The 20,912-nt window shown below is 46.9% G+C and overlaps 1 protein-coding gene across 1 annotated transcript; it reads left to right on the forward strand.

The window, feature by feature from the left end:
• The first annotated feature begins 15,020 nt into the window (after nucleotides 1-15,020).
• LOC149337637 (uncharacterized) lies at nucleotides 15,021-17,953 on the forward strand. Its single transcript, XM_089554476.1, has 4 exons — nucleotides 15,021-15,044; nucleotides 16,658-16,687; nucleotides 17,472-17,724; nucleotides 17,847-17,953. The coding sequence occupies exons 1-4, from the start codon at nucleotides 15,021-15,023 to the stop codon at nucleotides 17,951-17,953; spliced, it is 414 nt and encodes a 137-aa protein (XP_089410602.1).
• Nucleotides 17,954-20,912: the final 2,959 nt, after the last annotated feature.

The raw sequence follows: 20,912 nt of genomic DNA on the forward strand, positions 1-20,912 counted from the left end.
GCTACGATAGTTAGTAATGCGAAGTTTCAGCGCAGCTCTTCGCACGCCACCTGCCACAGCTGGAAGGTGGCGTGTTACGCTGCTAGCCGCCTTCCGGGATCTTCCCGTGGCAGCCGCCTTCTGGTTGTCCGTTCCTCCGCTCTCGCCGTGGCAGGTGGCGTTTCGCTCTGCTACTACCTGCCATGGTTGGCAGGTGGCGTGTTAAGCCAACGCCGACTCAGACGTCTACAATGAGGAACCCAGGAACAGGATGCAAATGGTTGGTTTTGAGGAGAGGAAATGGCGCACCAACTGTCTTGCATATCTCCGTGGACACCGGAACCGCGCCGTAAGGGAAGCGATAAAGGAGGGAGTGAAAGAAGAAAAGAAGAAAGGCTTGCTGCGGTAGAGGTCTCCGAAATAAGTATGACCATCTGGGGATTTTTAACCTGCGCTGACACCACACAGCACACGGGCGTCGCCTCCATCAAAATGCGGCCGCCCTACTCGGGTTCGAACCCGGGTTCTCCGGTTCAGTAGACGAGCGCATGATTGATGGGGGGGGGGGGGGGGTTGAGGACGAAGATCTAAGGTTTTAAAAATAAGTTGGGCATAATTCCTTATGCGAGCCTTACATTGCATTGGATAATAAGCGCTACGAAGCAGACGTGTACCACTCCACCAGAACAAGGGCCTAATTTCCGCACCAATTTAGTGGAAAAATATTTTTTGACAGCCGTTTGTCATTGCGTCCCAGGCTTCTCATAGCGTCAAAATACCGTCTTGTCGCACCTGCAGTGGTACTAGCATCCCTTCCGCCCTCCGAAATGGCGTAGTTAATAGGGCGCTCGGCTGGAGAAACCGAGGATGTGGGTAGAACCCAGCATTGGAGGCTTCCTTTAAATGGAGGTGAAACGGAAAAGAATTCGCGCGATGTCAGGTGAAACTATCCACATGATCCAAAATATTCTGAAGCCCTCCAGTAAGGCACCTGTGTATTTCGTTGTTTTTCCACCGAATGTTTTGTATGTCCAACTTAAACACAAGAAAATGGTTTTCACTTCACTTTTATTACGCACTCCATACGGCACATTGTAAGCACTGGAAGGAGAGCATTTCGGGAGAGATCTGCCTGGTCGAGATCCGAATTATAAAGAAAAGACTAACGGTTCAAACAAATTCTGCTGTCCGGTGCCGACTGGGCACCTTCTTTAAGGTTGATAAGGGGCTAAGATGGGAAGACTCACCTTTATTGCGAAAGCATTACTAGTCCCATTAGAAGAAAAACTGGCAGTGTGTGCGTGTCGCGGTGGGGCTGTGGTTATGGTGCTCGGTTGCTGGCGCGAACGACGCGGGTTCGATCCATGCCGCAGCTGTCGCATATCGGTGGAGGCTAAACGCTAGAGGGTAGTGTTTTGTGCGATGTCAGTGCGCGTTAAATACCCACAGGTTGCCTAAATTACCTGCAGCCCTCCACTATGGCGTCGTTCATAGCCTGAGTTGCTTTGATACGTAAGACCGCATAAACCATCCTGCCGATGGGGTTGCTCATTAGTTATGGCGCTTGGCTGCTGACCCGGAAGAATCGTGTTCGATCCCGGTAGCGGCAGTCTCATTTCGATAATGGTAAATGCTAAAGGCCCGTGTATTGTGCTTTGTCTCAGCGCTTCAGAGAACCACAGGAGGCATAAATTACTTGGAGCCCTTCACTACGGTGTCCCTCTTGGCCTCAGTTGCTTTGGTACGTCAGACCCTATAATCGATCCTGCCGGTGGGGTGGCTGTGTGGTTACGGCGCTACATTTTTCATGAGATTGTATTAGACATAACTAGAGTATATACTTCTGCACAACGCCGAGTAGATTTGGTATAGGGTCCGCATACGAAAAGAGACGTTAAAAGTCTAGGGAGCGGGGCGGGGGTTAAAAAAATGCACAGCGATTTGTATGATAAGCCTACTGAAGACAGGTATCGCTATCTAACCTTCTCAGCCGCTCCCGTTTGCTCACCTATGAATCTCGCCATTTGCCCGCCTTTGAATTTCGTCTTTTAGCATACGAAATAAACCAAAAAGAATTGAAGTCTTATACGCAGTATAGCAGAACACGAAAGAACATGGGCAGTAATATAACAAAGCGATTGCAGTCCCTCAGGGCAGAACCAATGCATACAAGATCTCTCTCTTTTCAAGTACGATAGCCTATTAGAATTGGTTACTCACGATGTGGCCACCCGATCATCACCCGAAGCATTTTGATCTGCATTTAGATCAAGCCAGTAAGTTTTATGTAGTTGGATTCTTTCTTGGGGAGTATGTTTTTGTTGTTAACTGCCGTGCATGTATCTGTGGCTCTTTTTTTATTTTTGTTTCTGGGCTGGTTTCTTCCGCAGAATTTGAGTGTATGCCCATTTTCGTTCTTTCCATGTTGTTTGTTATCTTTTGAAGACCATGAATTTGTACACCTCATATATCCGCTCCTTTTATGGCTATTAAAAGGCGTAGGGCAGCATTGAATAAAAGAAAACAGGACGAAAATAAAACGCACTGAGCAGCCTTGTTGCTCGCGGTGGCCGTATGGTGGCACCACAAAAAAGACTTGAGACAACAGGGGCGTGGTGTTCAGACAAACAGTACGGGGCGCAACAGAGAACCACAGAACTTTTTAACACTGGCGACGGTGTGTGTAGCAGCCGCACTGGCTGCTTAGTGACGCATTTGTAGCGCGTAGTACAGCGTCCACTTTACACTGAGTGAGCAAGGAGGACTTGAATGCCGAAGACCCAACTCTAGGGAGACCCAGTGTGTCTTTTACGGAATGTGCACTTCCTTTCTTTAGTGCCCGGGTAGTGTTTAGCTATCTTTCAGCGCGAATATCTATTCCAGGTGACATGAAATGAATGGTTTAGTGGAACTCAGTGTTTCTACCGTCTCTGTTCATTGTTGACATGCCTGTCGTTGTTGCCCTGTTTTATGTGAGCGTACCAACTGTTCCTACCCAGTTTACGGCTGCATAACGAAGTGTGGCCTAACCCGCGCCCCGCAGTGTTGCTTCGTCCTTGCCCTTGGTATGGATCGGCAGTCAGAAAGTGAACTTTTTCTCTCGCGTGGCTTGTCCAGACGCTCCACAGGCAGCCAACCCAAGCTATTCTACCTCGATCTGCAGCGCCCACTTTACACTTGAAGAACCAAATAGGACTGGGACGCCAACGACACAACTTATGTGAGTACGTCTGTTCTCTTGCACATCGCTCGGTTGGCGTTTTTTGTGCGGATGTCGCCGAAAGCCGGTCGCTCTCCTACCTGTCCCATACAAGCAGCACGCGTTTTGTATACAGCCAGGAAGCCTTCATCAACTATCACATTTTCTGCCCAGAATATTCTCGAGAAGTCCGGTGCGGGAATAGAATTGTGAAGTTCCGAAGATATGCGTTCTCTAACCTAAAATTGGTGCATCAGCTGTCATTCAGCGAATGCGTTCCGGCGATGAAAATTCGGCGTACATTTTTAGCGGCGGCTTGTTGAATTGTATAGCGCGAAGTCAACAGAAGAAAGAAGTTGCGCCATTATTTGTGCATTCAGTATATGATCGTGAAGTGTTGCATTGTTTGTTCGTTTATAACCTTGGTACGGGGCTTTATCACTTTGTGACGCGAAGCGCGACCATATTTATCTTGAATTGGTTACGGGTTTAACGTCCCAAAGCGACTCTGGCAGTGGTGATGCCGTAGTGAAGGGCTCAGGAAATTTCCACCAGTTCGGGTTCTTTAATTTGCTCTGACATCGCATAATTCCCCTACTTCCAGAATTTAATCTCCATCGAGCCGGGATCGATCCCGCGTCTTTCGGGTCAGCAGCCGAGCGCCATGACCACTGAGCCAACGCGGAAGCTTTTATCTCGAATTATCGCAGTTAGGCGCTGCCGCTTCAACGTCGTGCAAGGTAACAGCCATAGCATTCGGACCTTGCCTCGAAAGTTAATTTGCCAGCTTTAAATTTAGCGCTGGCTGAGAGCAGCGGTCAGTTGATTTCTTCGACGAACGTAAAATGTGCTAATTGCTGTCGTTAAGTGCAGTCAAGATGTTAATGAGCGTCAAAACGGGTGCGTGTGGCGGATAGCCTCGAGCCCTACTTGTGGCAATACGCGACGGCTGCTTTTATCAACGTGGTGGAAAGGCTTATGCCGGCTTGCCTGCTCCCGGCAAGCTGAAGGACGCACCTCGCTTTCCAGTTTGCTTATGAAAGCGGCCGCCGCCCATCGCCACGAGCAGGGTTCGAGGCTATCGGGCACGCGCTGCGATGTCCACGCTCATAAATTTGATGACTGTAATGTTGCGATCACATGTCTAGAGCGGACCTGCAAGCTCTCCAATAGTCACTTCAGCTCCAAAGTGCGCGTGCGACGTCTTGCGGCAGGCATTGGGCTCGAATTCGCTTGGTCAAATGCGTAACGAGAGTGGATCCTACAGCATTATGGGCGAACCGAGATACAGGTTTGCGTGATTTGCGAGTCCCGAGGGCATAGTTTCCAAGATTCTTCCGAGGAAAAAGCGGGACGACACCGCATTCCACTGCGACGACTCCGCACGCGAAGTTGAGGCCGAAATTGACGAGATGAAAGTATGAAATGACGTGAACGAGAAAAAATACATGCCCGAGCCATATTTCTATATGCGACGCAGCACTGACCCTGCTCAGAGGCCAACGGTCATTTCGAAGCCAATCATCGAAACTGAAGAGGTATTTCATGACCGCAAGGTCACCGACCTGGTAGATAAGAGAGACGGCGCTGCCATCAGCGCACTCCCTGCAGTTATCATGATTAAAATCAGGTTGATCCCCAACAGACCCCGAATCCACAGTGCTGGAAGGTGTCTTAATACACATTAAATGGCAAGTGCGCCACTTGTTGAGAATTCCGCGATATTTAATGATTCTAGGCCCTATAGGCTGAAGGTAAAGCCTGCCAAGTGTTTTTTGCACTTGAATTAAAATAGTGCCGTGACCGCTGATTGAATTTTGGGCTTCTCCTCTTTGCGCCAGAGAAGTGCGGGGAAGGTCGGTGCGACGTCATGGAAGGGAATATATCAAATTACCTCAGCCGTCAACCAAATCCTGCTGCGCCTCGTTTGATAATGCCAAATAACCCACGGTGGCGTTGCCTTCAGTGGCGTCGGCTTTTTCGTTCAACGGAAGCACTTACGCGTTCGAAGTGTAGGTGGCAACACAAAAGAACCTACGTATTAGCTCCTGAATTGGAAATACAAGCACGGTTGAAGAACACCTCTAAAGAAGTCTTCGTAGTCTTCGTGCCTTCGAAATTAAAATAGCAGGAGCTAGTGCTCAGCTTACCAGGATAAGAGCTGCACATTTTGCAGTCTGTGGTTCTGTTGTCTTCTTCCCGTTTCATTTCTTCCTGATAGCACAGGTACCCTCGATGACGTCATCATGCGCCCTCCTACTTGGCGCTGTGTGCTGCGGAGAAGGTTGAATTCCATGGGTATTTTAATTTGCGGTTACGTCAGCATTTGAAATGCTAGCCCAAAAGGATTTCGCATGCTTTACCTGCAACTTCCACACCTTCGACCCCTTAAATTTCGTCGATTTCTAAAACCTATGCAGTTGCCCTGTAAGGACCATGCTTTGCTCGAGTGGTGGTCAACGGACGTACTTACTTGCCCTTTGACCTTTGTTGTCCTGCGGCTGTGTTCCCAGAACCTTATCGGGGCATAGGCTTCCTGACAGAACATAAAAAAAATCAATGAGATTAGGTACAAGCACACCTGCCTTTCGACGGACTTTCCTTTTATAAGACGCTGCATTCTTAGCGAGTAGTATCGACGAACGCCCAAGGAAGCTGAAGCGAGTGAAAGAGGCAATCATGTTTTATAGAGTTAAGCTGAAGGCAGAAAGGTTCCGCATCGCGTACCTGAACTTATCCCTCGTTGTCATCAAAGAGAAAGTGGGATCAGGCCAAGGAAGGACAGTCGCTGTTTCATATTTCCCGAATTCAACTGACAAAGAAAGCATTTAGAGATATTTTTGGGCTCCAACCCTACCCATGCACACCGGTTCGTAAAGGGCCATTGTCGCATTGTCATCGTTTTTGACGATGGTGGGAAAAATATCCGTAACAATTGCGACGCCAGCTTCAGACCAACACCTTTCTCACCCCCGCACGTCTTGCCCTCCTCAACCCCGGAGCGTACTCGCCGGCCTGCCGCTTTGTGCCAGCCCAAGAGCGGACTACGCACATGCCCTATTATCGTGCCTAGCAGACTTGCCCCCTGCCTCTTTACACATAAACAATTCGCAGCAGTGGAAGGCTGCTTTGTCCAGCACCATGCCGAATCTCCAGCTTCGGCTGATTACCTGGACAGAGAACATCGCGACATGGCACGGCCTGGGAGCCAAAACGAGCAGCCAGGAGGCCGCCTGCAATGCTGTTGCATAATTTTTTTAGGCCTTCAAATACGTTTTTCACCACCACCACTAGTTTCGATGGTAAACACAGCATATCTTCAGGTTCAAGGAACTTCCATCCCGTTTGCAAGCACCACCAGTCCCCGCCCAATTTAATGAAGAAGCCGAAGCCCTCATTCGTACCGACACAGGCAGGTTAAACCTCGGCGTCTTGATCAATAAAAGAGCGGACTAGCGCGAGTAACGGCAGCTTCAACCGACGCTGATCGCTTCAATTATAAGGCTAGAGCGTTACAAAAAATTGACGGTGCTTTATCTTTGGTTAAACCGAGTGAGAAGCGGTAGCTTCACGATTGTGTTCGAAGCCACCGCGGAGGCTCACTGGTTACGGCACTCGGCTGCTGACCCGAAAGACGCGGGTTCGCTCCCGGCCACGGTGGTCGAATTTCGATGCAGGCGAAATTCTAGAGGGCCATGTTCTGTGCGATGTCAGCGCACGTTAAAGATCCCCAGGTGGTCGAAATTTCTGGAGCTCTTCACTACAGCGTCCCTCGCAGCCTAAGTCGATTTGGGACGTTAAGCCCCTAAAAACTATAAGCGAAACCTTCATGATGGTTTAGCATGGAAAATACCCAAAAAAAAAAAACGTTCAACGAACAGCATAACAAGTCTTTGCTGGCCTAAACCATCGTGAAGCTAGCGCTTCTCAGTCGGTTTAACCAAATCTAAAGCACCATTAATTTTTTCCAAGTCGCGTCGGCGCTCCTTCCGTCATGTACTAGGTTAAAGGAGTGACGTCACGCCCTATTACGTTTGGGCTGATTGGCAAGCCCAAAATCATTGACCTGACCAAATTTCGGTTGACCTTGACGTGACCTTTACGTCCCCGTCATGACCTTCACTTGGCTGCGACATGTTAACTAGCGAGAATAAAACATCGTACAGAGACAGAGAAGCAGATGGGACAGTGCCCATCGCCAACTAGCCCAAGTTTCTTGTTTAATTGCTGACCTTGACTTGGCTTGATTTTGAAATGACATTGATCTTGTCCCTTAAACTTGACCCTTGACCTGATCAATTCCTTGACTGTTGGCCTGACCACTGACCATCTATCGGTTCTCGAAACTTAAACAGAAGGTTTGATCTTGGCTGAGCATTGAAGGACATCGGCAACGAATGGCGATCTAGCCAGAGACAGCTAGTGGTAAAGCTACCGCTTAAAATGATGTGAAGGTCAAACTTCACCGCACTGTGGTTTCTCCCAGCACAATGTCATGGATGACGCTGCCAGCTTTGGTTGTAATATCAGAGCTGCCTTAACACGCTGTGCAAAACAGCATACCTCAACATTCTGTGGATGATGCACGACGGGCTCTAGTTTAAAAGCTTTCATTAGTACACTCCTGAACTAGACACCTGCAGAGTCTAGTTCTTCCATTTGTATCTGATCTGCACTTAGAACGAGAACTAACTGAAGCCATGGTAAGCATTCGCGTGTTATTTGTGCACTTTACGAGTCATTGGAACTGGGACGACCACGTATCCGCAGTAATAAGAAAGCTCATATCACATGCGTTATAAACCAGCATAGGCGTCTATATACATATAATTTGCAACATCTGCTGTGTCAACCAATATTTTTCTGACCCCTGAATTACTGCTAGCTTGATATCTTCTGTGGGCGGCTACCGCTGCATTAATAAGAACAAGATTTACCTGCTTCAGAATAATTTTTTGCGTGCGACATGTAACCAGAGTTTCTTCGCCCACACAGCCGATATTTTTGGTCAGTATAGTCAAAATATCTGGCCTATAACACTTAAGACTGCTTGACGCTTAGAGAACTGACCTGCTTAGAAAAAGTATGAGATGCACTTAAGTTTTCTTAGTTGCAGAAATGGGAAAGCATTTCTCTTAATGCAGCCGATTTGGTTCTACCACATGTTCACATGTCTAGTTGCTGGAAGGTGTAGTAAGCAAACCAAAGTATTAATCCATTATTGAGTAGTTAAATAAATAATTAGTTCGGTTTAATTACCGATGACTATGAAGTAAGCTACTAATTGAATTAGTTAGGCCGGTTATTTATTCACACAATACATCATTCAATTCATTTGAGTGATTATTTTAATGTAATACAAATTAATGGTTTATATGATTCTTTAATGACTTGTCCGCCGATTCTGTTAACACATCTTAATCTGTGGCAGTAATTGATAAAATCAACTAATTAATCACTTAATCCAATTATTTCTATTTGAATAATCACTCGACACAGAAAATGCTTTCGCATTATTAGCAACCACCTCCGCCACTTGGAAGACCTTCGTACTAACACTCGTCAATTCCCCCGCAGACACCCTGAACACTGGTATGCTAAAATATCTATTACATATGGTGCATTAAGTATCAAAATCATATTACGACGTACTTCGAACAAACTAAACGCTGTTAATGTGAGCATTGCTGAAATTTCGGGCAAATCACCTTGAAATTGATTGTACTCCTGCAACTACATTGAAACTGCTTTTGTTTCTTCCCTTCGTTTTCGCGCACATTTTTCTTCTTTATTGTCCGTTTCTTTTTGCTGTCTCACACTGCAGGGATGAGTGACTTCTTTTCATCTCTGTATGTTTTGTATCAGAGTGCTTATTTTTGAACACTGCTGTCTGCTGAAACGCTCTGTAGAGGGCCGCCGCGGTGGCTCAGTGGTTAAGGTGCCCGGCAGCTGACCCAAAAGACGCGGGTTCAATCCCGGCCGCGGCGGCTGGAATTTCTTTGGAGGAGAAATTCTAGAGACGCGTTAACTGTGCGATGTCAGTGCACGTTAAAGAACCCCAGGTGGTCGAAATTTCCGGAGCCCTTCACTACGGCGTCTCTCATAGACTTAGTCGCTTTGGGACGTTAAACCCCATAAACCAACCAACCTCTATAGAGGTTGAAGCACTCGACCAGCTGCTCTTGCAGCTTTTATACTGGGCCATGCCCAAGTGACACTTGGAAAATAATTCAATTTACTTGCTTGACATATTTAGTTTGTGCATTTGCTGAGAATCTTTGCCTCCTGTGTGTTATTTTAGCGCCAATTTTTTTAAACTTATTGCTAAGCACGCCAACAATCTGGCATGCTTGAAACATTGCAAGAAAATATTGCGGTGTAAGTAGACAAAAAAAGGAATTTCCCTAATGCCACACATTCTATTACCTTTACTTCCAGTAGCGTTGTGCTTTCCTGACTACCACGACAGAAGTTGTGTTCTGGGCTCGTGGCGGACAAAGAACATCGTCGAAGGGTGGCGAATACTACGAGCAAAGACCCGTAGCGCCGTATTCACTCATGGAACCGAATTCAGTTCAGCGGGAGCCACCTGCATTGAAAGATGTGTTCAGCTGTCCCTCCAGCGCCTGCGTTTCAGCGAACATCGCCGATGCTACGAGGCACATGCGCCCTGAGACTGGAGGAGAGCCATTTGAATGCTCAGAGGACCCAGCGGTGTTTGTGAAATGTGAACGTAAGAGGGATGTGCGGTGCCAAAAAGGACAACTATATAAGAGTGCTATGAGCCCTTTTACAGCTGAAGGCTCAACAACTCTATCATGGCACGAACCTGCCCACTCTGACGAAAGCCCCTTCAATCTCGAAACGTGTCCATCTGCAGCTGCAGACTGGCGGAATGTCACTCCACATGATAGCATGCGCACTGCCGGCAGCTCCTTTATTCGCCACACGGATCCTTTCGCACCTGCAGAGTCTAGATATGTCACTCCACAAGATAGCATGCGCCCTGGTGCCATCCACTTTAATCACCACACGGATCCTTTTGCACCTGCAGAGTCCAGATATGTCACTCCACAAGATAGCATGCGCACTGCCAGCAGCTCCTTTATTCCGCACACGGATCCATTTGTACCTGCACAGTCTAGATATGTCACTCCACAAGATAGCATGCGCACTGCCAGCAGCTCCTTTATTCCGCACACGGATCCATTTGTACCTGCACAGTCTAGATATGTCACTCCACAAGATAGCATGCGCACTGCCGGCAGCTCCTTTATTCCGCACACGGATCCATTTGTACCTGCACAGTCTAGATATGTCACTCCACAAGATAGCATGCGCACTGCCGGCAGCTCCTTTATTCGCCACTCCGATCCTTTCGCACCTGTAGAGTCTAGATATGTCACTCCACAAGATAGCATGCGCACTGGCGCCATCCACTTTAATCAGCACACGGATTTTTTTGTACCTGCAGAGTCTAGATATGTCACTCCACAGGATAGCATGCGCACTGCCGGCAGCTCCGTTATTCCCCACACGGATCCTTTTGTACCTGCAGAGTCTAGATATGTCACTCCACAAGATAGCATGCGCACTGCCGGCAGCTCCGTTATTCCCCACACGGATCCTTTTGTACCTGCAGAGTCTAGATATGTCACTCCACAGGATAGCATGCGCACTGCCGGCAGCTCCGTTATTCCCCACACGGATCCTTTTGTACCTGCAGAGTCTAGATATGTCACTCCACAAGATAGCATGCGCACTGCCGGCAGCTCCGTTATTCCCCACACGGATCCTTTTGTACCTGCAGAGTCTAGATATGTCACTCTACAAGATAGCATGCGCACTGGCGCCATCCACTTTAATCACCACGTGGATCCTTTTGCACCTGCACAGTCCAGATATGTCACTCCACAAGATAGCATGCACACTGGCTCCATCCACTTTAATCACCACGCGGATCCTTTTGCACCTGCACTGTCTAGATATGTCACTCCACAAGATAGCATGCACACTGGCTCCATCCACTTTAATCACCACGCGGATCCTTTTGCACCTGCACAGTCTAGATATGTCACTCCACAAGATAGCACGCACACTGGCGCCATCCACTTTAATCACCACACGGATCCTTTTGCACCTGCAGAGTCTAGATATGTCACTCCACACAATAGCATGGACAAAGGCGTAAGCCCCTTCAACCCCGACACGCGTCCATCTACAGATACAGATTCGACAAATGTCACTCCGCAGGATAGTATGGTCACTGGCGAAAGCCCCTTCAGTCCCGACGCGTTTCCTTCTACAGCTACAGACTGGACAAATGTCACTCTACCCGATAGTACTCACTTTGGTGAGAAACCCTTAAAGTGCGACATGTGCCCTTTCACAACTAAACACACTCGAACCTTAACTCGGCACAAGCGTATACACACTGGGGAAAAACCGTTCACGTGCGGCTTGTGTAAATTTAAAACTGCTCGCTCTGACCATCTAACTCAGCACAAGCGAACGCACATTGGCAAGAAACCCTTCATTTGCGACTTGTGCCCTTTCAGAACTGGAAACGCTAGCCTCCTCACTCGACATAAGCATTTGCACACAAGCGAAAAAGCGTTCAAGTGCGATATGTGCCAATTCCGAAGTGCACACTCTTCACATTTTAAGCGGCACATGGGAATTCACACCGGAGAAAGACCCCTCAAGTGTGACATATGCCCTTATGCAACGTCTCACAAGTGGAATTTAAACCGCCATATGCTGACACACGCTAGCCCAAAGGTATATCGCTGTACCCTGTGCTCATTTACAAGTTCAAATAGAGAGGAACTCAGAGGGCATGTATCCGCTCATCGGCATTGAAATCATCGGATCGGAGCGCCAATGTCAAAGAATACGCTTGCCGCTTGAGTCCAGTGTTATGTGCCTTAACAGGTGAATAAGCGTGTTCGATGAGTCCTGACTTGAGACGCATTGTTCTTAAAATCCGACGGACATCCCTACTCTACGACTTGGTTCCTAATGCAGGGAGATAAATGCACATTTCTCACCATTTTATTATTTATTGCTCGATGCGTATTACTGCATTGTCTTGCTGATAAGCGATATTTTAGAACTGGACACAGCATCAATGCTTCGATTTTTATCCGAAGTGTAGAAGTTTAAATACTGCAGGAGATATTAAGCAAAAATTTGGAAAGTCACTTAAGACTACTTACGTGCTTAGAATTTGAAAGCATCGTTTTTGATAGTTTAATTTTTTATTTTTACATATATTCTCATTATTTTTGCTTCAATTGCATTTAGACACCCATTCTTTAGCATAGAGTATTCAGGCAACGCACATTTTACGTGCGCCTTTGTTCGCCAAGAAGCAACGCGTTTTTGGGCCTATCGGTTGGAAGATCGCCTCGAAATCTGAAAGTCGAAAATCTTTGGAGGAAATGTTATTTTTCTATGTACACCACGTTGACATCATCTGGCAGTTTTGTGACCACTGCTGCTGGTCAACGCTGACCCCGCGTTTCGTTCCCTATGAGCCACAAAGGGCTTTTGTATTGACAAACTGCAGACTACAGCGACATTGGCCGCTCAGCGCTCGCCGTTTTTCTAATGGAGCGTTGCTCTGTGTAAAACATCCATGACAGCTGGGGCCGAATGTAGTGTCGCTTCGCAGAGCTCGTTTCCGATTACTTGCCTACAGTGAGAATTCTGCGGACATTCTGCCTGTTGCAATAAAATGACCACAGCTCGCTCGTGCGTTGACTTTGGCCTGTGGTGTCTGCCGTTGTATCTACGCTGCTCATTTGTACTTCGACATTGAAATAAAGAAAAGATTTTTAAGTACTTGTCGCAAGATTGTATTACAAGAAAATCGTCTGACCACTCGACATTGGTTGGATATGCAGAACAGTTTTCTAACTTGCTTCACTACACTATGCATATTCAAAACATCGATCTTCTAGCTATGCGAGGAGTCATACGAAAGCGTACAAGTGTTTCTTCGTTGTAGCTGAATGAATACAACCACAGAAATGAACACGTGACTACGACAGTCGGTAATGCGAAATTTCAGCGCAGCTCTTCGCACGCCACCTGCCATAGCTGGAAGGTTGCGTGTTACGCTGCCAGCCACCCTCCGGGATCCTCCCGTGGCAGCCACCTTCGGGTTGTCCGTTCCTCCGCTATCTCTTTCCCATCAGGTGTCGTTTCGCTCTGCTACTGCTTGCCATGGTGGCCAAGTTGTGTGTTGAGCCAGCGCTGACATGGACGACTACGATGAGGAATCCAGAAACACGGGCTTTTAGAGGTCGATGTGGAGGTCCCCCAGGAGGTGACCGCGGCCAAGTTTATTTGAAGGCTGCCGGAGGCTCCCACTGGTGCACAATCCCATGCGCCTTACAACATAAGCGTACCATACACAACGATAAAACACAGACACATCGCGATAGCCCTCACAAACCCGTACGCGCATGTAGCAGACTGCAAAAACCGCCTCATCCCAACAAAGCCATTCAGCATCTTAGCACATGACAAGACCCTGCAATCATCCTGTCGCTGTGTAAAACACTCGTCCTGTGTATCGCGCTGTATTAAGATGAATCCGTTCCAACTTGCCCAGTTTTCTGTTCTAGTTAAAAACGATTAAGCCGTTGCATGCGCACTGCGCGGTGCCAAACTCAGACTGAACCTTAATGAAAAATTTTAGGACGGCCATCGAAGTAAATGCCCCAGCTTGTTCCCAGCAACCATCCCACTTCTTAAACTCCACTCGTGAACAACTTCATAAACTGTACTTCCGCGATAATTAGTTCGAAGTGAATCTACATTTAACTAAACATTGGTATGCTGAAAATATTCAGGAATGTTCAAATATACTGTAAATATTATGTTTCATATACTATGCCGTGTTGAGACAGACGGCATTGAAAAGTCAAAAAGAATGTGAGTTGTATGCAGCAAGTGGTTTTCTTCGTACCGCAAGCGCTCGTAATTGGCACTTTCATTGCGCTTACGAGACGCTAATTTATGTGACTCGTGGTAGTCAAGCATGTCGCATGTCTTTCTCGTGTTTTTATTCAATAACAAAGCGTTGAAAAATTGCGAACTTAAGAGCGCGCGCATGTGCCAGCCAACTGCCCGGACGGCGAGCGAGCGGTGGCCAAAAAAGCGTGCCGTGTGCAGCGCGCGCAGCCGGCGGGCGAGGATATTCGAGGAGGAAAACGCCGGAGTAGAGGAGAGTGTCGCTACTTTCAAATTATCGAGGGGCTTTATAGCGAACTAAAGCCCCTGAAAATACTAAAGAATGACTTTTGTTTTCTTTGTGATTTCATGTGACTGCGGTGGCGACCTCTAGCCCGCTCCGAAGGAACTAACGCCCCTTTTCAATTAGTTGCGCTGGATTCCCGTGCTTGCCGAGTTATTCTCTATGTATACGCATTTACCGTGTGTTCCGCTGCATAAGTACATCGATCACTTAGGAGAAACATTTGCATGCTTCACTGAATCGTCTGAAGGCAAAAATGAGCACGCATAGATGGATTGTTTTGGTAGAGCCGCACGCGCACCGTGTCCGGGTGCGCCGGGCTTTATGCGGCGTGTCAAGTTTGATATCTAGGGTGGGGCGTGCATAGAATGTGACCGTGAATCACGAGGCCATAGAATGAATTTGCGGTGATCTGGTTTGGTGAAGAGGAGTATACAAACAGAACGACCGTCACCGCCGGAACGCTGGACGTGCTACAACGGATGCATAGGTTTGACATTCGAGAAGACACCAGCAAGTGAAGGCATTCTAAATGCCCGTAGTTCATCCGCTATTCTAGTGGCTTTTGGTTTCGGTATGCTGCAGTGTATCGCGGCCCAGGTAAGAAGCTTGAGGGAATGCTCGAAATACGGTATGAAGGTCACGCTACGTGTGTACTTAACTGTGCCTCCCCTAATGTTCTCTCGCTTGCATGAACTGTAACGATATAGACTCCCGCAGTAAAATTTTCTTTGGAATGGTTACTTAGTAAGGAGCAAACCTACCTCGCAAATATCCTTCGCCTGCCAGCAATGGGATAATAAAGTTCTGCGTAAATGTTTCATCGGCATCAGTCATTTAGTGAGAAGCAAAAGCTACCTCGCTTTTAACACATCTCTCCGATAATCTTCCATATTCGTATAGTCGCTATTAGAGCACTGAACGGGCCTTAATTATTCACGCGTACCGACCCCGTCAACCTTTTTCGTTACCCGCCCCAGCCCGACCCGATTTTTTTTATATAGGCCCCAACCCGGCCCGGCCCGCGAGGTAGACATGCCCGCCTCAGGCTCGGAAACAGCCCGAGTACTAAATGCACATCGGTAAAGCCAAAGCCTTTTGTTATATGAATCTCATTTAAAAAAAAAAAGAGGCAAAATCTGGTCGATGGCGTTGCGTTAAAATTCGCCCGGCCAATTCTGTGTAACCAAACCTTCCTCCGGCTCGCATCGGTTATCGATGATGGGATCGCGAAGAACAGCTTTCCGCCGTCGTGACGGTTCTTGCACCCGAAGGCGCAGCAGCCCGTCATGCCGCACAGATAGACGGCTTGAAGTTAGGTGACTGACACACGTTCCCAGCAAAACAAAAGCCGCTGTTCTTCACAGCAAGCAAAAGCGCAGTGTCCGCAACGACGCCTGCCGAACCTACGGTGCGCGGTTGGAGCGGACAATATGGCGTCTGCGGCCGCGAAAAGCGCGGGTGTAATGAACTTTTGCGAAACCATCAACCAATGGGAAGAGGCGACGGGCGCAGGAGAGGGAGAGGCGGCGCTCTGCAAAGGTTGTCGTTGCTTTAAAAAGTTCCAGGGGCTTTATAGGGAACCAGTATATTAACTGTGTGGCGAACATGGAGGGAAAAAAAAAGACTGATTGGAGAGCGGCCAGCGTTCGCAAGCCTAGTGTTTATGAAGCCGTTTTCTCCCTCAGTTTTTCGCTCTCCCAGTGAGTCCTTTACGATTTGGTTCTGGTATGGTTTAGAGCGCGCTTATCGCGGCTTGTGGCGCGGGGCGTCTGCAGCAAGGAGGATGATCTACGGTCATTTTGCCGCGCTAATACGCGCATGCGCGGGCGCAGCGAGGCTAGATTTCACGGTACGCCATCACGTGGCGTGTTCATCTGGGCAAATTTTCCTTCTTTTACTATATTTTCACTGGTTAAGACACGCTTCAAGAGTGTCGCCGGATGCTCCCTCCTCACGGTGGCGAACAGTACGACCATGGTTCTTTATTTCCTTCATGAGTGCGACGGTCGGCAATGACATTCTGGGTTGGCAGATTGGGCGATTAATAGCTAATTGAGCTACATTTTATCCTAGTTGATGTCAAAACTTTGCCTTTGGATATGTGGCTATTTTGTGCTACATTGTTTCCTGTGAATACGTGCAAAATAAAAGTGAAAAGCACCATCTCCTCTGTAATGAATCTTTTTAGTGATTTTGTTACATCCTTTCAGGGCTTTGTGGCAGTGTCCGATGCATCTCAGGTGGGGCTATTTTCACAGTTCAAGGTGCTGTTAGCAGATAGCAGCTTTGATGCGTGAACCTCGGGACAGACGAGGCGACTATCATGTGTGGCCGCCCCAACAGCCTTTGCATAAAAATGAAAGCAGAAAATACGAGCTTGAAAAGTGTGTGTGCCATTCCCTCCAGCAGCCCTGTCAGGAGGCGACTGATGCGCTCCTCACCGGCCTTGACTACCGCGTATATAGATTTACTAGAATTGTTGTACGCGGAACTTTGAAATGGGTCATCAATTCTCCATAAAAAACAGCAAGAGGGGACGGAACATCGTCATCTTGGACGATATCCCGAATAATTAGCAGACTGCAGCAGTGCTGGCCATCTTGTAAAAGACCATTGCTGTTTTTTCGCATTTTTAAGTGTATTCCCACCGCTTATGTAACACCCCCTGAAAAGGGGGCCTTTAAGGAATAAAACTGAACTGAACTGCGCTTCTGTGTCCTGTCTCCTTCGATGTCTGTGTCCTTGTTTTATTGCGCTAGTATTTTAATTTATGATGACAAACCAACTAGCCCAGCTTTCCGCCTCGGTTGCATATACGTCTCAGCTCGCGCTCTCTGTTATCGATACCTGTATTAAACGCCGCCATCGAGTGTCTAGCCAGGTCTCGCTGATTAAAACCAACCTGCGAAGTAGGGTGTCTAACTAGACATTGTAAACGCTCCTCCACGTGACGTATGACCTCGCCAGGAATGGGGTCTGCAGCAAGGATTTTAAACAGGGCCAAGAATGTTTTTCCCGTTTCAGCTCCAGAACTCTATACGAATCAAGCAGTTCCTCTTCACAATCAGGCAGGCCAGCAGCAGTATCGGCAACATGCTCAGCAACCATTTTTGTCTTGCTCTACAGATTTTGGCGGCCCTTCTGTGCGGACCAGTTCCACCGCGTGGCTGCGACCCAGTGGCTACGTCGTTTGACCTGGTCAACGAGCCCTCGCATCGCGGGAATCAATGGTGGCCCAGCTCCTACGCATCAAGGGCAATCGACGTGGATGTGTTCAGTGAGCCGGCACCGGAAAATCTGGCTCGTGCCAGGTGCCCGGCGATTACATTGCTTTCCGTTCCGCAACTGACAGCGCATCGCTTCATCTCGACAACTGTGACGTCACATGAGATGGCTCAGCAAGCCCCTTTAAAAGAGTGAGCAACATCGACTTTCTTCAGTGGGCAGGCCAGCAGCAGTATCGGCAACATGCTCAGCAACCATTTTTGTCTTGCTCTACAGGTTAGTAAAAACGTTTCCATGTACTGTTATCGTAGTGACAACTGGTTTCTGTTGCTGCTGCCCTGCCCACAGTGTTTCAAATGTATTCTGGCGCACATTGCTTTATTGCCTACTAACCTACTTCTTTCGGGCGATATTGAGACAAATCCGGGACCAACTGAGAAGCAATTACTGTCGGAACTGCTAGACGGCCAAAAGAAAGTGCAAGGAACTATTGAAGGAATTATCGAAGGTCAGAACGAAATAAAAGAGCAAATGGTTACACTAAACAACAGAATAGATAGCATTGAACAACAGTTGTCCAAACTAGGCACGCTGAGAAAACAAGTAAGCGAAATAGAAAAAACAATAGCAGATTTTGACAGCCAGTTGTCCTTTCTGATGTATAAGGTGGACGACTTAGAAAACAGAAGCCGTCGCAATAATCTTATAATTTACGGTTTACAAGAGTCAGAAAACGAGACGCTTGAAGAACTTGAAAACACAGTGAAAGACGACATAATAAAAGAGAAGATAGGTATAACACCTACAGGTATAGAAAGACTTCATAGGCCTGGTCGTAAATCCAGTGACAAGTCTAGACCGGTTATCATAAAATTTCTTGACTATCGGGAAAAGGCATCCATTTTACAAGCAGCCTGCAAACTAAAAGGATCGTCGTACTCTATCTCGGAAGACTTCTCAAAGCGTGTGCGTGACTTACGTAAACTTTTGTGGGACAGCGCAGCGGAAGAAAAAGCAAATGGCGCTAAGGTAAAGCTGGTCCTTGATAAAATTAGCATTGATAGTGTTATGTTTGCTTGGGATGCCCAGAAAGGAGAGCGTGTCAGATTGGTCAATAAGAAAAATAACTGACAGAAAAAGCATGATCCTACATCCTTGAAAATCTTAAACATTAACTGCAGGAGTGTAATCAATAAAGTAACCGAGCTTGAAGGGCTCCTTTTTACTAACGCCGCCGCGGTGGCTCAGTGGCTATGGTGCTCGGCTGCTGACCCTAAAGACGCGGGATCGATCCCGGCCGCGGCGGCTAGAATTTCTTTGGAGGAGAAATTCTAGAGGCCCGTCTACTGTGCTATGTCAGTGCACGTTAAAGAACCCCAGGTGGTCGAAATTTCCGGAACCCTTCACTACGGCGTCTCTCATAGCCTTAGTCGCTTTGGGACGTTAAACCCCACAAAACCAAAACCAAACCTTTTTACTAACGATTCAGACATTGCTGCGCTAACCGAAACATGGTTACATGATGCAATTTTCGACAGTGAATTCGCGCCTACTGGTCTTTGCGGTCTTCCACATCTTCCAGTACGGTCTTTGCGCCTACTCCGCAAAGACCGTACTGGAAGATGTGGCGGCGTCTGTATGATATACAAGAAATCATTACGAGTTTTAAGGATGCCTGACGTGCCTAATGTAGAGTGCATTTTCGGTAAAACATATTGTGGTACAATCAGGTACATTATAGGTGTGTTGTACAGGCCCCCTTCTTCTTCCATATCGGTTTTAAATGATTTGAAAACTTACATGAACACATATTTAAAACCTGGCGATCGGATAATTCTAGCTGGCGACTTTAAGCTGCCTAATATTGACTGGCGTACGATGTCCCTCAAAAACCATAACGACAACACACGTGATGCCATGTTGGACATAGCATTTGCATTTGATTTATCCCAACTTGTTGACGAGTACGCCAGGGTACACGATAGCGCTAAATCTATACTGCACCTTTTCTTCGTAAGCGGATCTATTAGTACTAAAACAAAATGCGAAATAATCCCAGGAATCTCCGATCACCAGGCCGTGTTCCTTACCTTATCTGATGCCGCTATTGGCAGGCATCCAAAGTAGTCATGTTTTCCTAACTTCTCACGCGCTGATGACACATCAATGATCGATACCTTATCCTTTTATTTTGATAGCTTTTCGAGGTCTACCGCAAATGTAGACGATCTGTGGATTTCTTTCAAGGATCTGGTTATGATGTGTATTAGCCGTTTTGTGCCAATCATTGTTAAAAAGACAAAACGTGACAATCCCTGGATTTCCCGCGCTTCAATACAAATGCGTAGAAAATTAAAAAGTTGAAAAAGAAAAGGCAAGCAGTTGTCCATCCTGAAGGCCTGCTGGATAAAATTTCCGCTCTGTCAAGTCAACTACGAGGGCAAGTAGCACTTGATAAAGAAAATTATTTGAGCGATTTGTTGCCTAATTTTATAACTAGCTCACCTGAAAAATTTTGGCGTACAATCTCACCAGTATCTAGGGATTCCCATGCATTTGAAATCAATGGCACATTAACACATGACGGAAAGGTAATATCAACCGCCTTTAACGAATACTTCCAATCCGTTTTTACTAAGGAGAATGGCATACAACCTGTGTTCGAAACATGCTTACCTCCGATGCCTGATCTTGTCATCAGTGAACAGGGTATAACTAAAATGCTTTTGAATCTTAACGTAAAAAAATCCCTCGGGCCTGATAAAATACCCAATGCATTCCTAACGAGGTATGCAGAATGGGTGTCCAAGTATTTGTTTATAATTTTTTCTAGGTCTCTAAACGAAGGACAGGTTCCGGGCGACTGGAGGACAGCCAGAGTCCAACCACTTCATAAAAATGGAAACAAACAGTACATTAATAATTACCGACCGATTTCATTAACATCGACAGTACATTAATAATTACATTAATACATTAATACATTAATTCATAAAAATGGAAACAAACCGCACATTAATAATTACCGACCGATTTCATTAACATCGACAGTTTGCAAAATTATGGAACACATAATACACACCCACATTTCCCATTTTCTTGAACAACACAATTTTATTACAAATTTCCAACACGGATTCCGGAAAGGTTATTCTACTTGTACCCAATTAGTTCAGACTATACACGATTTCGCGAAAGCTATTACCAATAGTAGCCAAACAGATGCCATTTTTATGGATT

Source organism: Amblyomma mixtum, chromosome 7, assembly GCF_055824585.1.
Source record: "Amblyomma mixtum isolate Tamu chromosome 7, ASM5582458v1, whole genome shotgun sequence".
In the NCBI taxonomy this organism is placed as follows: Eukaryota; Metazoa; Arthropoda; class Arachnida; order Ixodida; family Ixodidae; genus Amblyomma; species Amblyomma mixtum.

Coding starts and splice junctions, on each gene's coding strand:
- LOC149337637 (XM_089554476.1), top strand. CDS start 15,021: ATGCTGCAGTGTATCGCGGCCCAG. Junction 15,045..16,657: donor TGCAGTGTATCGCGGCCCAG/GTAAGAAGCTTG, acceptor ACATCCTTTCAG/GGCTTTGTGGCAGTGTCCGA. Junction 17,725..17,846: donor AATCGACGTGGATGTGTTCA/GTGAGCCGGCAC, acceptor GAGATGGCTCAG/CAAGCCCCTTTAAAAGAGTG.